General features: G+C 41.9%; 1 protein-coding gene across 3 annotated transcripts in view; it reads left to right on the top strand.

The window, feature by feature from the left end:
• The window catches only part of LOC138826802 (rho GTPase-activating protein 20-like), a 35,223-nt gene extending 19,160 nt beyond the window's left edge, over positions 1-16,063 (top strand). For 2 of the 3 annotated variants that reach the window (XM_070022048.1, XM_070022047.1), the window contains exons 12-18: positions 109-291; positions 2,161-2,339; positions 4,678-4,839; positions 9,981-10,090; positions 10,832-11,021; positions 12,388-12,469; positions 15,636-16,063. In XM_070022048.1, the coding sequence (XP_069878149.1) occupies positions 109-291; positions 2,161-2,339; positions 4,678-4,839; positions 9,981-10,090; positions 10,832-11,021; positions 12,388-12,459 (896 nt within the window). In that variant the 3' untranslated portion in view covers positions 12,460-12,469; positions 15,636-16,063. The remainder of the gene's footprint in view (positions 1-108; positions 292-2,160; positions 2,340-4,677; positions 4,840-9,980; positions 10,091-10,831; positions 11,022-12,387; positions 12,470-15,635) is intronic. The other variant, XR_011371859.1, reaches the window with a different exon arrangement.
• Positions 16,064-20,023: the final 3,960 nt, after the last annotated feature.

Genomic DNA, 20,023 nt, shown 5'->3' with positions numbered 1-20,023 from the left:
TAAAATAAGGGGTTTTGTTTTCATGAAGTAGAAAGCAGATTGGAAATTCATTGTCAAAATCTGGGCTCCTGTTCCAATGAAAGTCCCTGCTGCGTTTTCTCACCATAGGGCATGAAAATCCCTATGTGATTAAAAAGAGTCAGTTTGGAGAGACTGCATTCCAGCCACGAGGACCAAGGCCACATGAGACTCACACTCCCCAGAATCCTATCCTGGAGCAGTGCTCTCTAGCCACAGGAGGCCGGTTCATTCTGAAGCCAAGGCAGCCAGCCCAGGGCCAGCAACTTAACGGTGAGTCCTCTCACTTCTATATGGTTACATAGTTCTGTATCTTCTGTACATTCGAGGATCTCTATGGTATCTTAAAGCATTTGACATGCATAAAAAACACATTTAAGTAAATGGAAGCAGGATAACTATGGCTCAAGCTGTAATTCCAACTACGGAGGAGGCTGAAATCTGATTTTTCTCAGAGTCAAGTCAGTATGCAAAGGAAAGTCCTGAGAGTCTTAACTCCAAAAGTCCATGAAAAATCTGGAATAGAACCATGTCTCAGAGGTAAAGGGCTCCTTTGAAAGAGAAAGCTCACTTAAGGGACAAGGCTCCAGAGATCACCAGGTAGCCTGTGGGAGGACATAAAGAGAAGAAAAGATGTCAACATCCTCCAAAGTTTCTGGAGAATATTCAATGTATACAGCAAGCTTAAATTAGAGTTTTTTCCTTAGGTGAAAACTAGAATGTGACTAGAGTCACCCATAAGGAAAGAGTTTGCATTTTTTTGGTCAGTTGTGTGGCTTGAACTCTGGGACATGGCTCTATCCCTCAGGTCTTCAACTCAAGATGAGCACTGTACCACGTGCCCCAGAGTGCCAATTCCAGTTTTCTGGTGATTTTTTGGAGAAAAGAGTCTCACCAACTAACTTGCCATGGCTGGCTTTGAACCACCAACCTCAGATTGCAACCTCTTGAGTAGCAAGGATTACAGTCGTGAGCCACCAGTGCCAGAGTAACATTTTCATTTTTACAGCCCAAATAGGATATTGTTTTGAACGGCTCAGGTGGGACAAGAGAGCAGAGACAGTGTAAGACAACCATAGTTTCCCTCATTGGCAATAATTAGTATATGGCTAGGGTAATTTTATCAGATGAGCAGAAACCCAAAACTCTGTACACATATCAAATAAAATGAAATTATGGGAAATGAACACCAAGATGTGAATACAAGAGGTCTTTCTTTGTTGTTGTTATTTGTAATGTACAATGAGATTTGTGTTTCCTTTGTATGTTCTTCCCTCTATGGTATATCCCTTGGGGTCACTGTGCTTGAATTTGACACTGTGCACCTTCTTTAAATTTATCTACTTTGGGGAAGGTATGGAAATAACAAGGACACAGGTTGACCCATTGCAAAAATGATACTCAAAACATACTTAATTGGAAATAAAATTTATAATGTTGGGTAGAGAGGAATGGAGCAGGTGAGGAAGAGAAGGAACAGTTGGAGAGCAACAAAGGACAGGTTAACAATTATTGACAAGAAATAGACTCAATACCTTGCTCATGGAACTAACACCTTTGTACATTATCTTTATACTATATGTATATGAATATGTATATATATATATATATATAAAGAGAATGAGAAATAAGAAATGTACTCATTGTCTTATTCATGTAATTGTAAACCCTCTGTATAACATCTTCCAAACTATATTAAATTAAAAAAAACCACAAACAAAGGTCCAGAAAACTCCTAGTCTTTCACCTGTCAGGCATGCCGTGTGATAAGGGGAGATAGCCTGATACAGGAAGTGATCAATGGGACACATCCAGAAATTCAAATAGGAGGAGAATGGCTCTCAATGTGAATGGTTATAAAACTCAACTGGAATGGTAGTTAGTTTTCCCTTTCAGAAGGGAAAGATACACCTGACAGCCCTCCTTCAACTCAGGAACTTTGTAGGTGCAAGAGAGCTGGCCACAATATCACAAAGATAAACTGAATGTGCTCAGGCCCCTAGCCATAACCAACAGTTTACTTATTTGGGCATAGACCCAATAGTAAGGGAAATTAAGCCATGAGAGAATGTGGATAATTTGACACAGAAGCTTAGGTTCTAGGAAATTAAAGTGATCCCTTGAAAACTGTTGTTTCTTTAGAGTCAGAGCAGAAGAAAGAAGGAAGGGGAAGATCTTTCATTAATTGGCTTTTTGGGCGGCGGTCCAGCACAGCCAAGGAGAACAGACCCCTGAAATCTTCATCTGCAAAGAGAAAACTGCTCTTTGGGACTTCCCTGGAGGCTGCTTGTAAGGATGGCAAACTACCCTCCCCTATTCTGGTAGGTCCCAGTTTGGTGTCTGCTGCCCTCCTGAGGAGAGGAACTTCCTGAGTATGGAGGAGATGGAGAGGAGTGTTCTCATGGAGCCCCAGGTCCAATTCAGCAAAGCATCAGACAATGGGTGGGGGTGCTTTGTTACTATTGCTACCAGGTATAAACATGTCACAATGTACAATTCCCTAAGTCAAGCCCATCAGGTAAGTATTCTCTTCAGTGGGGGACTGGTGCACCAGGAGCAACATTCCCTGCTGCAGACCTGGAGTACAAGGCACTGTGCATGTGAAGCTCTGAGTCTCCCTCCTTCATGCTCCCTTCCAGCTTTATTCTTCCAACTTGCAAATGTCTCCAGTCACATACATAGACATTCCTCAGACATTCCTCAGTCTAGGTATTTACATATATTAGACAAGATCATATTTTAATGTTTACTAGCAACAGAAAAGCCCATTGGTGGTTGTTGGTTTTCAGAGAGGAGGATGGACAAATAGTGTTTAAAAGATTTGCCCATTCTATGGAGGAAGATGGAAAAGTTCTGAGGAAGCTGGTCACACAGTATTGTGTTTGTACTGAAGGCCAATGGACTGTGTGCTTCAAACTGGCTACAGTGGTGACTCTTAGGTGATGTATGCAAAAAGGAAAAGAAAGATATTACTTTGCTTTCATTTGGTTGAAAAAGAAGCTTCAACCTCTGATAGAAACCAACAAAATCTAATTAACGAGGTAGAGTATCACTGAAAAATCATTGATATTTTTTCACGGTTTCTTCCTGGTATATTAACCAGCCAACACTGAGTCACCTTTAATGCTAGCTCCTCAGAAGTGTGAGATTTAGTGTGACATGTGAGACTTCTGCTCCATAGCTAGCCCAGACTGGAATGTTCATGAGACTCTTGTCTTTAATGAAGCACTGAAAAACCAGAAGCAGAACTTCAGGTGAAGTTTTAGGCCAAAAGACTTGAGCATGAAAGTTTACTGACAGCACTCAAGCCATCAGTTCAAAGCTTTAGGACATGCATACATGCACACCCAAAATCCTAATTTACTATAGTGTGTGTGTGAGGATTGGATGAATGGATGTCTATCATGTGTACAATCACTACTACATGATGGGAATTTTCCCTTGGATGCAACAGAGAATGCCCTGGTCTTACTTTTTATCAAGAATTTTTAGGAGGCAGATAAGATCACCCTTGTTCTAATCTCACATTTGGAAAAATAATAGAAAATCTAAAAATGGACATACTACTGTACGAAAGCAGTACATTACTATAAACCCAGGTTATTGGGACAAGGGGACCTGGAGGACTAAAATTTCAGGCCAGCCCAGGAGGAAATGTCCACTGATTACTATTCCAAAATCTCTAGCAAAAAAGAGGATTAGAAGTTTGGGTCAGCAATGAGATGTACAAGTTGTTACATCTAAAACGAACTTTAAAACTTTGGTGCTGGGAGGGGGGGCGGCAGAGGGGGAAAGCAATGAGGTTTCGGGGGGGGGGGAGGATGGGAAGGGGAAACAAAGGAGGAGGCTACAATGCTTGATAAAATTACTGATTATCTTGCCCATGTAATTGTAACCAGTCTGTACAGTATTTTCACACTAATAAAATAAAATAAAATAAAAGATGTTTGGGTCAGGAGAAACAAAGGCAGCCTGGCTAGTGGGCCTTTGAACTTCACAGGAGCCATATGTGTGAATGGCGGAAGGAAGGAAGGAGGGAGGGAAGGAAATGAGAAGAGGAAAGAAAAGATGGAGGGAAGGACCCAAAGAATGAATAAAGGATTGAGGGAGGAAAGGGCTTAGGGCTTAGGAAGGGACTGTGTCCAAGGTCACACTACAAGTCGTCCACTCTGAAACAGGGGACACCAAAATAGAACCAAAGAGAGCCAGGCCCCAGTGATGAATACAATCAGGGAAAACTTCCTAATGGACTAAGTATGAATGGGATGTGAAGAATCTACCAACTACAGAAGGTATAAATGGGAAATTAAAAAGAAGAAATGCGCAGGAAGCTAGCATTCTTGGGAAGGTGTGAGGGGACAGGTGTGTTAGAAGGAGGCTGGGCCAGCCGAAGCTGGAAGCATTAAGTAGAAGGTACAGGAGTCAGTTCATTACACAGACAAATCCATTCACTGTTCAATGTTTCTGAGTCAGACCCTAGAATAAAAGAAAACAACAAAAGAATATATTTCCAACCACTGAACATAATTATTAATGAGGTTGCTTAGCTTGAGCACTGGAGACTTGCACACTTAGACATCTTACTTAGAGAAGTGTGAGGTGGTGCTCTGGGCTGGTGGGCATGGAGGACCCAGGCTTTCTTTCCTCTCCTCCACACAGGAGATGATTTCCTTCCTCAGTCAGGAGGGGCGGCTCACCGAGGGCATCTTCAGAAAGTCAGGCAGCATCAATGCCGTCAGAGCCCTCAAAGAAAAACTCATGTCTGGAGCCCGACTGGACCTGCACCAGGAATCCGTGTTTGTGGTCGCCTCAGTGTTAAAGGTAGGACACAGCCAGCATCACCCAGGGAGGCAGCTTCACTGTGAGCCCACAGCACTGCATCACCAGCACCACAATCACCCAAGAACCACGAGGGGCCTCACACATCAAGCATGTGGGAAATGAAAAGACATATGTCTGTGTGTTCTGTCTGTTTACTTTGTCTTCTCACCTCAGATCCTCTCATCTTCCCACCTGAACACCCATACCCAATGTGACTAATGAGTGATCTGATTTACTGTATCACTGTAAATCGCCATGACAATACAACTATGAGCACAAACAAGTCCTGCTACATATTTGCCAAACAAGCACCCAGCACTGCCTTCTTTAAGGAAGGTTGCACAAAGGCACAAAATCATATAGAATTTGTAAACATTCATAACCAAAGGTGAAGGCCCGAATGAGTCCCATCATGATTTGCCAGGCCAGCAGAGCCAGCTCATGCCACCATTCCTGCCCATCTCCAATACCTTTACAGGAAAGTTGGTGTGGATAAGCAGACGCTCCTCTTCTCTCAGTATCCTCCATCTGCACCTTTTCTTCTGTTTTTCTTTCTTCCCATACATCCCACTATTATCCTTACCTAAAAAGTCATTTCTAACCATATTACCCTTAAATTTGATCATTAAGCATCCCAAACAGCTGTGCTCTCTGAAAATTCACCTGAGTTTCACCAACATTACATAAAGTTTGAAATGATACAGGAAGATTACAAATATCTTTATGCTTGTAGAAGGAAGTATTCAATAGAGAACCAATATATATATATATAGATTTTGCTCTTTGTGAACACCACTGCAGAAAATCATGTGAAAATGACTAAGAATGGCTTTATAAAAATAATTTTTTTCTTACTTGGTCTAGGTCTTTTTTATGTCCTTTCATTGTTGGTGTGGACATTAGCCATGCTAATAATTTTCAGCCAGGAAGATAGGCATGCATTACTGTGCATGGAATAACAATTATGGTACTGCCCACTTGAAACTCACATCACTGACTAGCCAGAGGTAGACTAGTACATCTCAGCTTCTCTGGTCTTGTACCTGGTGATAACATGACAGACGCATACCGAGTTCTGCTAACCCAGCCTGGAGATGAATATAAGCTCAGGACCATGATGAATGTACCATGGAGCCATTTCGAGAATGTTAACACAACACCCAACACTGTGGGCATTTTTCCCCTTTGTGTCATGTTGTGTATATACATTTTAATAGGCCAAGTTACGGGATCAAGAATTAGTGATCAGTTGTTCAAAATGATCTTGAGGGAGAAGATTACATGTGCAGGTCACTAACCTTGAGATTCAAAGGTCCAAAATTGGCAACATCTAAATTCTTTTTTTTAATTTGGAAAATACTGTACAGAGGATTTATGGGTATGTTTCTTATCAAGCATTGTTGCCTACTCCTTTGTTTCCCCTTCCCATCACTTACCATCTCCCTCCCACCTCAATTCCAAACACACACACACACACACACACACACACACACACACACACACACACACACCCCTTGCGCCACAGTTGTACAGTTCCTTTCGACATAACATCTTGTACATCTCATTGTGGCAATGCGTCCATCTGTATCCCTATTTAAACAATTTGTATTTTACTTTGCCCTACACAAAGTATATGAACATCAAATACAGTGAAAACAGGGCTTGTACCATTGGAGAGGGATATACAAAGCAACAAAAAAATATACCTATATTAGAAACATTTGCAAGAAAGAAAAAACATTTGAATACTTACCTTGGAGTTCATTTCGCCTAACATCAACGTATGTGACCATTTCTGCTTGTCTCAGTCATATGCTGGTTATTGCAAATAAGGGAAACCATGGGACCTGTGTTTCTTTGGGCCTGGCTTACTTCACTTAATGTATTTTTTTCCAAGTCTTTCAATTTCCTACCAAATAGGGGAATGTCATTCTTTCTGATGGAGGCATAGAATTCCATGGTGTATATATACCACATTTCCTTGATCCTTTCATTTACTGAGGGGCATCTGGGTTGGTTCCATATCTTAGCTATGGTAAATAATGGTGCAATAAGCATAGTAGTGCTGATAGTTTTAGTATGGTGTTGTTTGTGATCATTTGGGTAAATGCCCAAAAGTAGGATTGCTGGGTCATTGGGGAGCTCTATGTGGTGTCTTTTGAGGAAGCTCCATACTGCTTTTCAAAGTGGTTGTACAAGTTTACACTCCCACCAGCAAAGCCGAAGGTTTCCCTTCTGTCCATATACCCTCCAGCATCTGTTGTTATTAGAGTTCTTGATTATAGCCATTCTAACTGGGGTGAGGTGGTATTTCAATATTGTTTTGATTTGCATTTCTTTTATGGCTAGGTAGGTTGAGCATTTTTTCATGTATCTATTGGCATCCTTCTTTCCTCTTCAGAGAAGTTTCTCTTTAAGTCTTTAACCCACTTATTCATTGGTCAGTTGTTTCTTTTTATTTCTTTGTCTGTTGTTGGGGTGTTTAATTTTTTGAGTTCTAGGTAAATTTTAGATATGAGACCCTTGTCCATTGTATGGATGGTGAAGATCTTCTCCCAATCTGTGGGCTTTCTATTGCTCATGCTAACTATGTCCTTTGCCATGCAGAACCTCTGTAATTTTATGCAATGCCATTTGCATGAAATCCCAACCTTTCTTTGATTTGTTGTGTTTCTGTGTCTCTATTAAGAAAATTTCAGCCTAAGCCAAGGAGACCAAGGGTTTCTCTTATTCCGTACTGTAATGTTTTCAGAGTGTCTGGTTTGACTCTGAGGTCTTTGATCCATTTGGAGTTGATTCTGGTGCAGGGTGATATATAAGGATCTAGCTTTAGTTTTCTACAAGTGATTAACCAATTTTGCCAGCACCATTTACTGAAGAGGCTGTCTTTCTTCCATTCTATTTTTTAACTCCTTTATCAACAATTAAGTGGCTATAGGTCTGTGGGTTCATTTCTGGCCTTTCAATTCTATTCTATTAGTCCTGTGGTCTCTTCTTGTGCCAGTACAAAGCTGTTTGTTTAGTATGGCTTTTTAGTAGAGTTTGAAATTTGATATTCCTCCAGCACTGCTCTTTCTGTTGAGGATTGTTTTTCTATTCTGGGTCTTTTATTGTTCATATGAATATTTGGATTGCCTCTTCTATTTCCTCTAGAATGAGGTTGGAATGTTGTTAGGTATTGGATTGAATTTGTTGATTGGTTTGGGAAGTATAGCCATTTTCACGATGTTGATCCTTCCAATCCAGGGGCATGGGAGGTTTTGCCTCTTTCTAAGTTCTGCTTTGTTTTTAAAGTCTCCATCATAGAGGTCCTTCACTTCTTTGGTTAAGTCAATTCCTAGGTGTTTTATTGGGAGAGGGGTATTAGGAATGGAGTTACTTTCCTGATTTCAGCTGTGCTTTTCTTATTGTTCGCATACAGAAAAGCCATTGTTTTTTATTTCTTTTTTTTTAAATTTTTTATTGTGAAAATACTGTACAGAGGGGTTAAAATTACATGGGCAAGATAGTGAGAACATTTCTTATCAAGCATTGTAGCCTCCTCCTCTGTTTTTCTTTCCCATCCCTTCCCAGCCTACTCCTGCTCCTTCCCACCTAATCCTCCCTCCCCCACCAAAGTTGTAAAGTTCTTTTTCCATGTGACAACTTGTACTTCTCATTGTTGCAAGGGGTCCACTTGAATCCTTATTGATTTTTTTTAATTTTATTTGAGAACATACTGTACAGAGGGGTTACAATTACATGGACAGGATAATGCATACATTTCTTACCAAGCATTGCAGCCTCCTCCTTTGTTTACCCTTCACCTCCCTTCCCAGCCTTGTATCCTTATTGATTTTTGAGGGTTAATTTTATAGCCTAGTACTTCACCAAAATTTTGAATCAGCTTGAGTAATTTGGGAGTGGAGTCTGTGGGAGTCTTTGAATACAAGATTATGTCATCTGCAAAAAGGGACAGTTTTACTTCATCTTTCCCTATTTGGATCTCATTTATGTTTGCATCTTCTCTTATTGCTGTAGCTAGGCATTCTAATACTAAATTGAAGAGAAGTGGAGAGAGAGGACATCCTTGTCTCGTTCCTGAGTTAAGAGGAAATGTCTTTAGTTTTTCACCATTAAGTATAATGCTGGCTGTAGGTTTATCATATACAGCCTTTATTGTATTGAGGAATGTTCCCTGGATTCCTAATTTTTCCAGAACCCTCATCATAAAGGGGTGCTACATCTAAATTCTTATTGATACATGTTGATGAGGTTGGACAGGTGCTTTAACCCAACAGGCTGAAAGGAACCTAATATAGGTACTGTTCATGGATGTAAAAGGAAAGGTAACCAGCTGGTACTCACAGGTGTAAGATGATGTATTTCATTCATTCCAGAGTGTTGGGGAATTTTAACCCAAAATTCAGAACTAACAAACTGTATACCTAGTCCTTCCCATATGATATGTACAGAAGTATTTAGTTAAAAAAACACTATTTTTTCAATTAAAACTGCAAAAAACAGGTGAAATGTGTGGGCCTATTTCAGCTCAGCAATAGGATTTAGAACAACTGCATACCTAGCATTATTCTTTAGAGTAGATTCTTCCTGTCAAGTAGGAGTTTTCAGAGAAAGGGGAAGATGGGTCTTCACTCCCACAGTACCTAATAAAGGTGGGTGTTTGCGAAGATTCTTAAAGTAGTGACTGTTCACTTAGTTCTTTTGATGTTTCTGGCTCTTGTTTTCCATTCTGGTTTGTGATGTGTGGGTGTACTTTTTAAGTGAAAGTGCATTCCTGTCAGGAAGAGGTGTAGCCTGTTTTGAAACGGAGTCTGTTCCTTGGGAAAAGAAGCGATCCTCTTCTTTCAGGTTGAAGCAAATATAGCACATGCATGTTTCCAAATACCTGTTTCTAAGTTGTCTTCACCGGGTCCCTAATCCTTCCTGCCTCAGCAGCATTGCCATGCTCTGCTTTGTGCTTTCAGTTCAGGTGGGGAGGCTGCTGGCACCTGTCTATTTGGGAAGTGAAGAGAGGGCAGTGTAGGTCACAGATTCACTCATTGAGAAGGGATGGGGGTCGATCCATTTCTTCCACCTGTATGTTATAACTGTATGACATAGTTTGTTCCATCAGAACATCCTGCTTTTGTCTCTGGAAGGATTTTCTTCGCAATGTGCAAGGCGGTGTGTTTTACACTGGCATGTATGAGACATGGCTTAGGATCATGGATGAAGACCGTGAAGAGGAGAAAATCATTCTGGCCCAGAGGTAGGATGCAGGAAATGAGTCTGCTCTGGATAGGATTCAAAAATCCAACGTTTCCACTCTTAGGGAAAAGTAGCCTCATGGAGTAGAGAGCTTGAGGTGCTGAAATAATTGTGAGTCAGGTAAAATTTTCATTTGGTCACATTCATGCAAGACTTCATAGAGACAGGCAATTATACTCTGTGTATGAATGAGTTTTTTCCTGTGGTATTGTTTGCATAGCTTCTTTCCCATGTACACATAAGGAAAGTCAACACTGATGGATAGCAGATTATACTGATGGACCCATGTAGGGAGGGCAAGATCTCAGCTTGGTCAAATACTAACATAAACATCAAAGTCTATATCGCTTCAATGAAATTTTTTATATTCATTCTTTCTTGGAATGAGTCTCTCATTATAGTATGTACTTTGGGATGTGATCACTAAACCTGACACTATAATTGCCATTTCAGAAATAATTTAGCTGTTTAATTTTTCAGGAAGATTTTTCTTGAGTACAGTGTGAACCAATACAGGATTTAATATATAAGACACTATCATTCTATTGTTCTAAATATATGTGTTCCATGAAAATGTGTAGTGTAGTCATCTCAAGGATAGATTTTATGCAGTAGGTTAAAGAATATCCTTCTCTCTTTATACTTTCAATTAATTGAGTCCAACATATAGAAAAGGCACTTTGTGTATGTAGAATCTGCGACAAGTAATTACTTACCTGAAAGTGTGTTTTTCTGAGTTCAGTCTTTTAGAAATGCTGCCCAGAGTCAACCAACTGCTGCTAAAACATCTGTTTGGAATGTTAAGCCAAATCCACCAGAATTCCTCCCTAAACTTGATGACCGCCTACAACCTAGCTGTGTCCACAGCCACCAGCTTGATGTTTCCACCCCCTGATGCCAAGGCAGGATTTGATATTCCACTCATGAGAAAGGTAATGACCTCTCTTAGCTTCATCCTGATAAGCAGAGTGGCTGGTTGGATCTGGAAAGACATGCCTGACAGTCCAGGATTTAAGGACACAATGGACTGCAGATCTTGGGAGCAAGAGGAGTTCACCCTATCTCTGGTGAGGTTTAGGAACATGTGCAGCAAGGAGAAAGCAGCAGTGTGGTCCTTTCTCTTTTCCTTCAGTATAGAAGAGTCTAGGCTGACAAACGCTTGGGAAGAAAGGAGGATGACAATGGTGACAGTGAGTCCATCCAGCAAAGTTCAGCTCTCTTCTTGCCATTGTGCCTCTGTGATCCCTGGATATTTTTAAGCTAGTGTCTTCCTCTTTACAATGGAGGTGGAGATCCTGCCCAGTGCTCTGTTCATGTCCAGACACTTGCTGATAAGAAGGGGATTTAACCATGAAGGCTAGGATCTCTATCCTATGCCTAGGCTCCCACTATCAGTTGTTTTTATTCAGAGAAATATTGGTCCCTGTTGATAAGTCATCAGATTCCCATTTGTAAAGAGTATCATCTAATAACTTGTACTGATCTAGTCCATAGAGTGAGACAGAGAGTTGAGAGGAACAGACTAGAATCCTTCAGTATTCTCTGAGCTCAGCTCCTTATGATTACCTCCCACTAATGAAAGGTCTGCAACTTTTCCTCCCAAATACACCCAACTGAAGGGAAAGATTCTTCAGGGATTTTTGAGAGATGCCTAACATATAATCAATATACTGTATTCCTCATTCACAACACAAAATAGAAACTAGTGAAATATTCTAAAATGTCTGCACATAAACAGAGGGTATATGAGACCAGGGGAGTTGCCAGGCTCACCCTGCCACAGGGTTGAGGCCCAGCAGTGTGGAGCAGGGATTGCAGCTGCATGACACAGAGCTCCTCTGCAGGGGCTCTTCCTTCCCCACAGCTCCACACACAAGCTGGCCTGAGTTTAAGGCAGGGCACTTTGGAAGGGAATTTCAGGAGTTCATTCTATTCAATGATTTTCTTTTCAACATTAGTATATACAACAGTAAGTAAAACATTCTATTTAGAGGTATAACAATGATGCCATAAGGAATATATAATTTTGGATATTACAAAGATGTTGGCAGTTTAGCAAAGTGACTCACTATGCCTTTAGTCCATTCATTGTGTTTCAAACTCTGGTCTATAAACACCATCCATAGGTTGAAAATTGTGTCTTTGACAAAAGTGGCTTATACATCGCTTCTAATTTAAATTCTGAGTTTCTCCCAACATACCTCAAGCCTCTGTGTGTTTGCTCCAAGATTCACATATCAGAGGATTCATAACTGCCAGAAGACAAGAGAAGTGTTCATGTCTCCTTTTGTGTTACAGGTTGCCCTGGTCCAGTTTTTGATTGAAAATGCTCACAAAATATTTGCCAAAGGCTTCACTCCTGTCTCTTAGGAGAGTTCAGGTACTGTGGAAATGTCAGGTGGCCTCAGGAAGCAGGAACAATTTAAATGAACAGTTGAACTGCCCTTGGGGAGGAGAAGCAGGGAGGCTGCCCAGGCTTGGGAGATGGTTTAGGCCATGGCTAATCCAGAAGATTCTGTCCTGAGGGGAATGTTGCAGGCCAGGTCACCACCTCTTTCTCTTCCCAAAGGTGATCACAGCTCATTACCCTGTCAGGAGACCAAAGCCATGGCAAGAGGTGTCTGTTTTCAAAAGGCAATCTAATTGTGCAGTCTCACAATTAGTTTCTTTCAGCTCTCAAATCAAGCAGGATCATGTCAGAATCTGAAGATTCCTTTCAGATAATTTGTGAAAAAAAATAATTTTACCAATTGAATAAATTTAATAGCGGTTTCTTAGAAAATCCAGGTCTGATTTGTTAATGGTAGCTAATTATAGCTTCTTCCCCAGGATTCATCTCAGAAATTGAGCTTAGATTCAGAACCTCAGGACTTCTATCACATATTTTTATTTTGCACTTTCATGTTCTTTTGGTGTTTATCTCATTGCTTTGGGAAAGTCTTTAGAGTAGTTCACCACTCTCTGGAAAACAAGTATTTTCCTGTGACCTTCTCCAATGTTAACATTTTGTCAATATAATGTAGTTACTACTGGTGTAAGAGAAGTTAGATACCCAAATGGTATTATTTGGTCATGGCAGGCTGTCAGATTTATGGCAATGTCCCTGTGAACTCCATTACTTTATACAATAAACATGTTATAATAACAATGTGAATGTGGATAGAGACTCTGCAGGTGACAGTCCACATGCTCCCTCAAATTTAGCTTGGTTGTGAAAGGCTTTAAATGAAATCTGGAGGGGCTGATGAATTTGAATTTCTGTCTTCTACTTACCACTCTGGGAAAGTTTCCCGTCTTCTACCTTCTGTTAATTTCTCCAATCAAGCAAGGATTTTCTTTGTTTGTTTTAAGACCTGGTGACTGGATCCATGGCCTGGCCAGACAGGTGTTCTACACTATGCACTGGCAAGAAGCATATGCTTGCCAGGATTCTGGGAGCCTTAAAGGCCTGGGGAGTGTGGATGAGAGGTTCCCATCCCTGCTGTGTGAAGATCCAAAGAGCAGTTCATTTGTAATAAGCCAAAGAGGAAGCAACACAGAATCCTCCATGGGCACAAAGTCAAACAGCCTGCCCTGGGTCATTGAAGAAAGTTATCTGAGAGCATGAAAGTAGTGAAAGGAACTCACCAAAAGTGAGGATGAAAAGGATTCTGAATAATAGGGGAATGTAATTAAAAAAGTGAGCAGTCTATGAATGTATAGAAAACCAAAATGAAACTCTTGCCAATTAGTTTTAAGCTAATTGAAAAGAGAAACAAGTGGGTGTCAGTATCTTTCCTAGAATCCCAGTTACTCAGGAGGCTGAAGTCTAAGAGAGTCTGAGAGTTTTTGCTTGAAGCAAGTGCTCAACCCCTTGAGCTACAGCTACACTTTGGGTTTTTTGTTGTGTTTACCTTTTTTTCAGGAGTAGGTCTAGAACTTTGAGGCTGGGGGATATCACTGGGATAATTTTGCTGCAGGTGAGGACTTTACCAGTTGTTTTACAGCACCATTTCCAGGTTTTGATGCAACTAATTGGAGATAAGAGTCATAGACTTTCCTTCCCAGGATGGCTTCAAACCAGGATTGGAAGATCTCAGCCCCTTGATTAGCTAGGATTACAGGCATGAGCCACCACCGGCACCTGGCAACTGGCTTTCCTGGTAGTTAACTGGAGATAAGAGTCTCAAAAGATTCCTCACCTCAGTATGCTCAGACCTCAGTATGCTGAGTAGCTCAAATTAACATTATAGGCTACAACTGACAGCTGACTTGTGGATTTTCTCCTCCCTTTCAAGACCATCTACATTGCATTCTGGGGTGGTTTCTGGCATGTTTCCTCTGTATCCCAATGTAGATAGTTGATCCTCTTTGTTAAGACACTTATTTTCTGTGATATTATCCCCCAAATCAGCAGTTCTCTTTAGCACACTTTCAGTGAACCTCAGTCAATTGTGTGAACACATTAAAGGAGAATTCCAGAAACAAACAATGCATAGTTTGTAAATTGCACAGAATCTGAGCAGTGTGCTGAACCTCACTGTCTCTGCAGTGCCGTGTGTACCAGAATGTGAATCGTACCTCATCCAGGGCACCTCATCCAGCCACCGGGCCTTTAGTCCCTTAGAAGCCCTCCTGTCACCAGGTCACATTCTGTGTGGCAGTACCTGGAAGACCTGTGTGTTCCTGAAGTGGTTCACCTGAGAAAGCTGGTTGGCACTATAGCACAAGAGTGGTACAGCCCACCACTCAGAAAGGGCAAAGAGGGGCCAGAAAACACTTCTTTATGTGTAATGTGAGATCAAGTGACACATTATGAGACTGATCTGCATCACACTCTTTCATTAAAATCCAATGTGATGAGTGTTTTTATCTAATCTTTTTTTTTTTTTTTGTCACTTGAGGGGCCTGAACTCTGGGCCTGGGCACTGTCCCTCAGCTTTTCAGCTCAAGGCTAGCACCCTACCACTAGAGTCACAGTGCCAATTCCGGCTTTTTCTGCAAATATGTTTCTGAGGAATGGAGCCCAGGACCGCATGCATGCAAGGCAAGCACTCAACCACTGAGTGACCTTGCCAGCCCCTCTAATCTATTCTTAATGTCCTAGTGCTCTTAATGTATACTAGGCCTTAGTAAACCTATGCAGAGGAATGACCATGCTAAATATGTGCGTATGCACTGTATTTGTGGGTAGATATATATAGTATATATAATACAATGTGCAATATTATATATTCTATTCTATACCATGTGATCTCAGCACCAGTCCTTGGCTCACAAGCATATTTGCCCCACCAGTATTTAGCCTGCTATTTAAATGTCACCCTGTAAATATCAACCTTATGGGAAACTCTGTGTTCATTTATCCTCAAGGTAATGCCTGGATAAGATCTGTTAAAAATATTGAAATCCTTTCATAATAGTCGGTTTAAATCCATGACTGCATCCTAGTGTGTTTTTTTACTTTAAATTGCAACTCTACTCAACACATATGACCCCTGACTATTGAGCCTTCTCTAGTCAATTTGTTATAACTGTATTTACATAGTATTAATTATTTTGTCTAGTTATATTCCAGTGATTGAATGCATACAGAGAGATGTCCTTGGCTTCTATGCAAGTATTCACCATTTTATGCCACACAACTCTACTCACCACACTCTTTCAACTAGAGATAAAGATTCTCATCGCCTACACTGAGCAGCCTGTCTTCCAATCATGTTCTTCAGATGGCATCCTTCTGACTAGCCAGAATTACATGCAGGAAACACTGACTCTTGTCTTCTATGTTCTCTTACATATCTTGTCAACTCTTACAAAATGAAATAAAATCTACGGGACCCTCAAACTGTGAAAGATCCCAATTGTCTAGTTGTGTGGGAAGAAAGGCTGATAACCTTTCTGATACTAATCACTACCAAACTGGCAATAACACTGCATATGTATCAATCAGTTATGCTTTGTGATGTTATAAATAAACATTTCTAAAATCAAAGTAATGGTCATTGGTATGGGTATCTACTTCATTCTAGAAATAGGTGAATTGTCTTAGCAAATTATCTCTCAAGTCAGGAACTGGTGGCTCATATCTGTCATTCTACCAACTCAAGAGGCTGAGATCGAGGGATACTGTTCCTAGCCAGTCTGTGCGGGAAAGTGGTTGAGACACATCTCCATCTCACCACTAAAAACCAGGAAGGAGAGCTGTGGCTCAAGCAGCAAAATGCTAGTCCTTAGCAACATGTGTTTAGCAAAAGGACTCCAACCCTGAGTTCCTTGGAGCACATGGGCAGCAAAGATGGCACTGGGAGGGGGTTGAATGGGCAGAGCCCAGTTTACTGTAGGGCAAATGGGCAGCCAAGATGGCGCTGGGAGAGAGTAGAGTGGGCAGAGCCCAATTGATCTTCCAATCAGTGCCTAACCAGCCGGTGAAGGGTCAGGTGCATGATGGGGTGTGACTTGACAGTGATTGGTTCCTCTTCCTCCTTGCCATGCCACCTGCCCTGTTTGGCTTTCAAAAGGGCTGCTCTCTGTTAATAAATGAGTTTTCTACCTGCTGGATTTGGCTCCCCACTGTGTCTGATTATCTCCCGGGCTGAGGGAGGCTGGGGAATGGGCGAGCACGGCACTTACCTTTCCTCGGACCCCGTCCATCTTTTGTGGGATGGAAGAAGACCCAACATCTGGGGCCCAACGTGGGGCCCGAAAGGAAAAGATACAGGCCGAGGCTAAGCGGTCTCTCGGGGTAAGTGAAACCCTAAATATGGGTAATGCTATATCACAGAAGAAGGAGGAGAAGGCAACATTAGGCATACAAGGAGTACAGGAGAACTTGGGAAGTGAGAAGGAAAAAAAGGAAAAATTGATCGAGAACTCACTGAAACGTGCACAATGGAAGTCAAAACGAGGGTAAAAGATACCCCTTCTGACCCAGCTGATACTGATGGTCCTAGGCCCCCTCCCTATTCCCCCAATTGGAGGGGAGGTACGGAGCCCTACGAGACCTTCGAGAGGGACTTGCAAGACCCAGACCCCTACCAACCTTCCATGGAGGGTCCAAGGGCCCGAAAGTAACCTACTCGGAGACCTCCTCTGGAAAGAAGGACCACTCCAGAGCCCCGACTCTAGGCCACAGGATTCGCTTCCCCAAGCATATCCGGTCAACCTGGCACCAGGGGCTAACAGGCCCTTGGAATAGTATCCATGGGAAGCTAAGGATCTTAAAGAGCTCCACAAGGTGGTGGCGGAGGGTGGCCTGAACTCTCCCTGGACCCAGACCCTATTATAAGACATTGCCTATCACCCATGTGTCCCTAAGGACTGGATGGATGTGGCCAAAGCCATTCTTAATAGTTCTCAGTTTATTAAATGGTGTGCTTTCTTTAAGGAGGAATGCAGAATGCGAGCCGAGAGTAACCAGCAGGCTCAACCCGCAATATCTATTACTTATGCCATGTTAGCAGGAACGGGGGAAGCCTACTCCACCGGTGTCCAACAGGCCGCAATACCTGGCCCGTACTGTCACCAGGTGAGGCAGGCAGGACTTGTTGCATGGTACAAACTAGATAATGGGCCCACTGAGTCACCCATGGCAGGAGTGAGGCAAAAACCGGGAGAGCCTCTACTTGATTTCATAGACCGAGTCCAACAGAGCATTCACTGCAAGCTGCCCACAGGGAACCTCCGAGATCAGTTTATAAAGCTGCTGGTCTGGGAAGGGATGAATGCAGACCACCACATGGCCTGCGGGGGGATTGAGAGAGAGTTCCCTGGGCAGATGGGTGGTGGCCTCCCAGGATGTGGGAACACAACAGCACCAGTCCCAATCACTAGCTTTAGCTTTACAGGCTCAGGCATCTACAATGACTGAGGCTATTACTCGGGCGCTGGCAGCCCAGGGCCAAGGAACCCCAAGACTACCGGGGAGAGGGACTTGTTTTTTTTTTTTTTTTTTGGGTCCGGTCGTGGGGCCTGAACTCTGGGCCTGGGCGCTGTCCCTCAGCTCTTCAGCTCAAGGCTAGCGCTCTACCGCTTGAGCCACAGCTCCACTTCCGGCTTTTTTCTTTTTGCTTATGTGGTGCTGAGGAATCGAACCCAGGGCCTCATGCATGCAAGGCAAGCACTCTACCACTGAGCCACCTTCCCAGCCCCAAGGGGGGGGGGACTTGCTTTTAATGCGGGGAGGAGGGGCACTTTAAGAGGGACTGTTTTCTACATGTAGTTAACCAATTTTGCCAGCACCATTTACTGAAGAGGCTGTCTTTCTTCCATTCTATTGTTTTAGCATCCTTATCGAAGATTAGATGGCTATAGGTCTGTAGGTTCATTTCTGGGTTTTCAATTCTATTCCATTGGTCCTGAGGTCTGTTCTTATGCCAATACCAAGCTGTTTTGATTACTATGGCTTTATAGTAGAGTTTGAAATTTGGTATTGATATTCCTCCAGCAGTGTTCTTTCCGTTGAGAAGTGTTTTTGCTATTCGGGGTCTTTTATTGTTCCATATGAATTTTTGGATTGCCTCTTCTATTTCCTTGAAGAATGAGGGTGGAATTTTGATTGGTATTGCGTTGAATTTGTAGATAGCCTTGGGAAGTATTGCCATTTTCACGATGTTAATCTTGCCAATCCAGGAGCATGGGAGGTTTTGCTCTGTGTTGATTTCCTTTTTCAAGATTTTAAAGTTTTCATCATAGAGGTCCTTCACTTCTTTAGTTAAGTTAATTCCTAGGTATTTTCTTTTTTGTGGGGCTATTACAAATGGAGTTGCTTTCCTAATTTCAGCCACACTTTTCTCATTGTTGGCATACAGAAAAGCCATTGATTTTGGGGGGTTAATTTTATAACCTGCTACTTTGCCAAAGTTTTGAATCAGCTTGAGTAATTTGGGAGTGGAGTCTATGGGATTCTTTAAATACCAGATCATGTCATCTGCAAAGAGGGAGAGTTTTATTTCTTCTTTCCCTATTTGGATCCCCTTTATGTCTGCATCTTGTCTTATTGCTGTAGCTAGGCATTCTAATACTAGATTGAAGAGAAGTGGAGAGAGTGGGCATCCTTGTCTTGTTCCTGAGTTAAGAGGAAATGGCTTTAGTTTTTCACCATTGAGTATAATGCTGGCTGTAGGTTTGTCATATACAGCCTTTAATGTATTGAGGAATGTTCCATGGATTCCTAATTTTTAAGCTAGATCCTTATATATCACCCTGCACCAGAATCAACTCCAAATGGATCAAAGACCTTGAACTCAAAGCAGACACTCTGAAAACATTACAGGATGGAATAGGAGAAACCCTAGGTCTCCTTGGCTCAGGCCGAAATTTTCTGAATAGAGACCCGGAAACACAACAAATCAAAGAAAGGTTGGACAAATGGGATTGCATAAGGTTGCAGAGCTTCTGCAGGGCAAATGACATAGCTAGCAAGATCAATAGAAAGCCCAACGATTGGGAGAAGATCTTTACTAGCCATACAACGGACAAGGGTCTCATATCTAAAATATACTTGGAACTCAAAAAATTAAACCACCCAACAACAAATCCTCAAAGAAACAACTGCCCAATAAATAAGTGGGCGAAAGACTTAAAGAGAAGCTTCTCTGAAGAAGAAAGAAGGATGGCCATTAGACACATGAAGAAATGTTCAACATCCCTAGCCATAAAAGAAATGCAAATCAAAACAACATTGAGATATCACCTCACTCCAGTTAGAACAGCAAAAATCAAGAACTCTAACAACAACAGATGCTGGAGGGGATGTGGACAGAAAGGAACCTTACTTCATTGTTGCTGGGAATGTAAACTTGTTCAACCACTTTGGAAAGCAGTATGGAGGTTCATCAAAAGACTTCACATAGATCTCCCCAATGATCCAGCAATTGCACTTTTGGGCATTTACCCAAATGTATACAAACAAGACCACACTAAAGCTACCAGCACAACTATGTTTATTGCAGCA

The sequence above is a fragment of the Dipodomys merriami genome, unplaced genomic scaffold, assembly GCF_024711535.1.
Source record: "Dipodomys merriami isolate MVZ:Mamm:240054 unplaced genomic scaffold, mDipMer1.0.p SCAF_15, whole genome shotgun sequence".
Taxonomy (NCBI): Eukaryota; Metazoa; Chordata; class Mammalia; order Rodentia; family Heteromyidae; genus Dipodomys; species Dipodomys merriami.
Note: the sequence above shows the minus strand (reverse complement) of the source record. Positions and strands in the feature narration are given on the sequence as shown.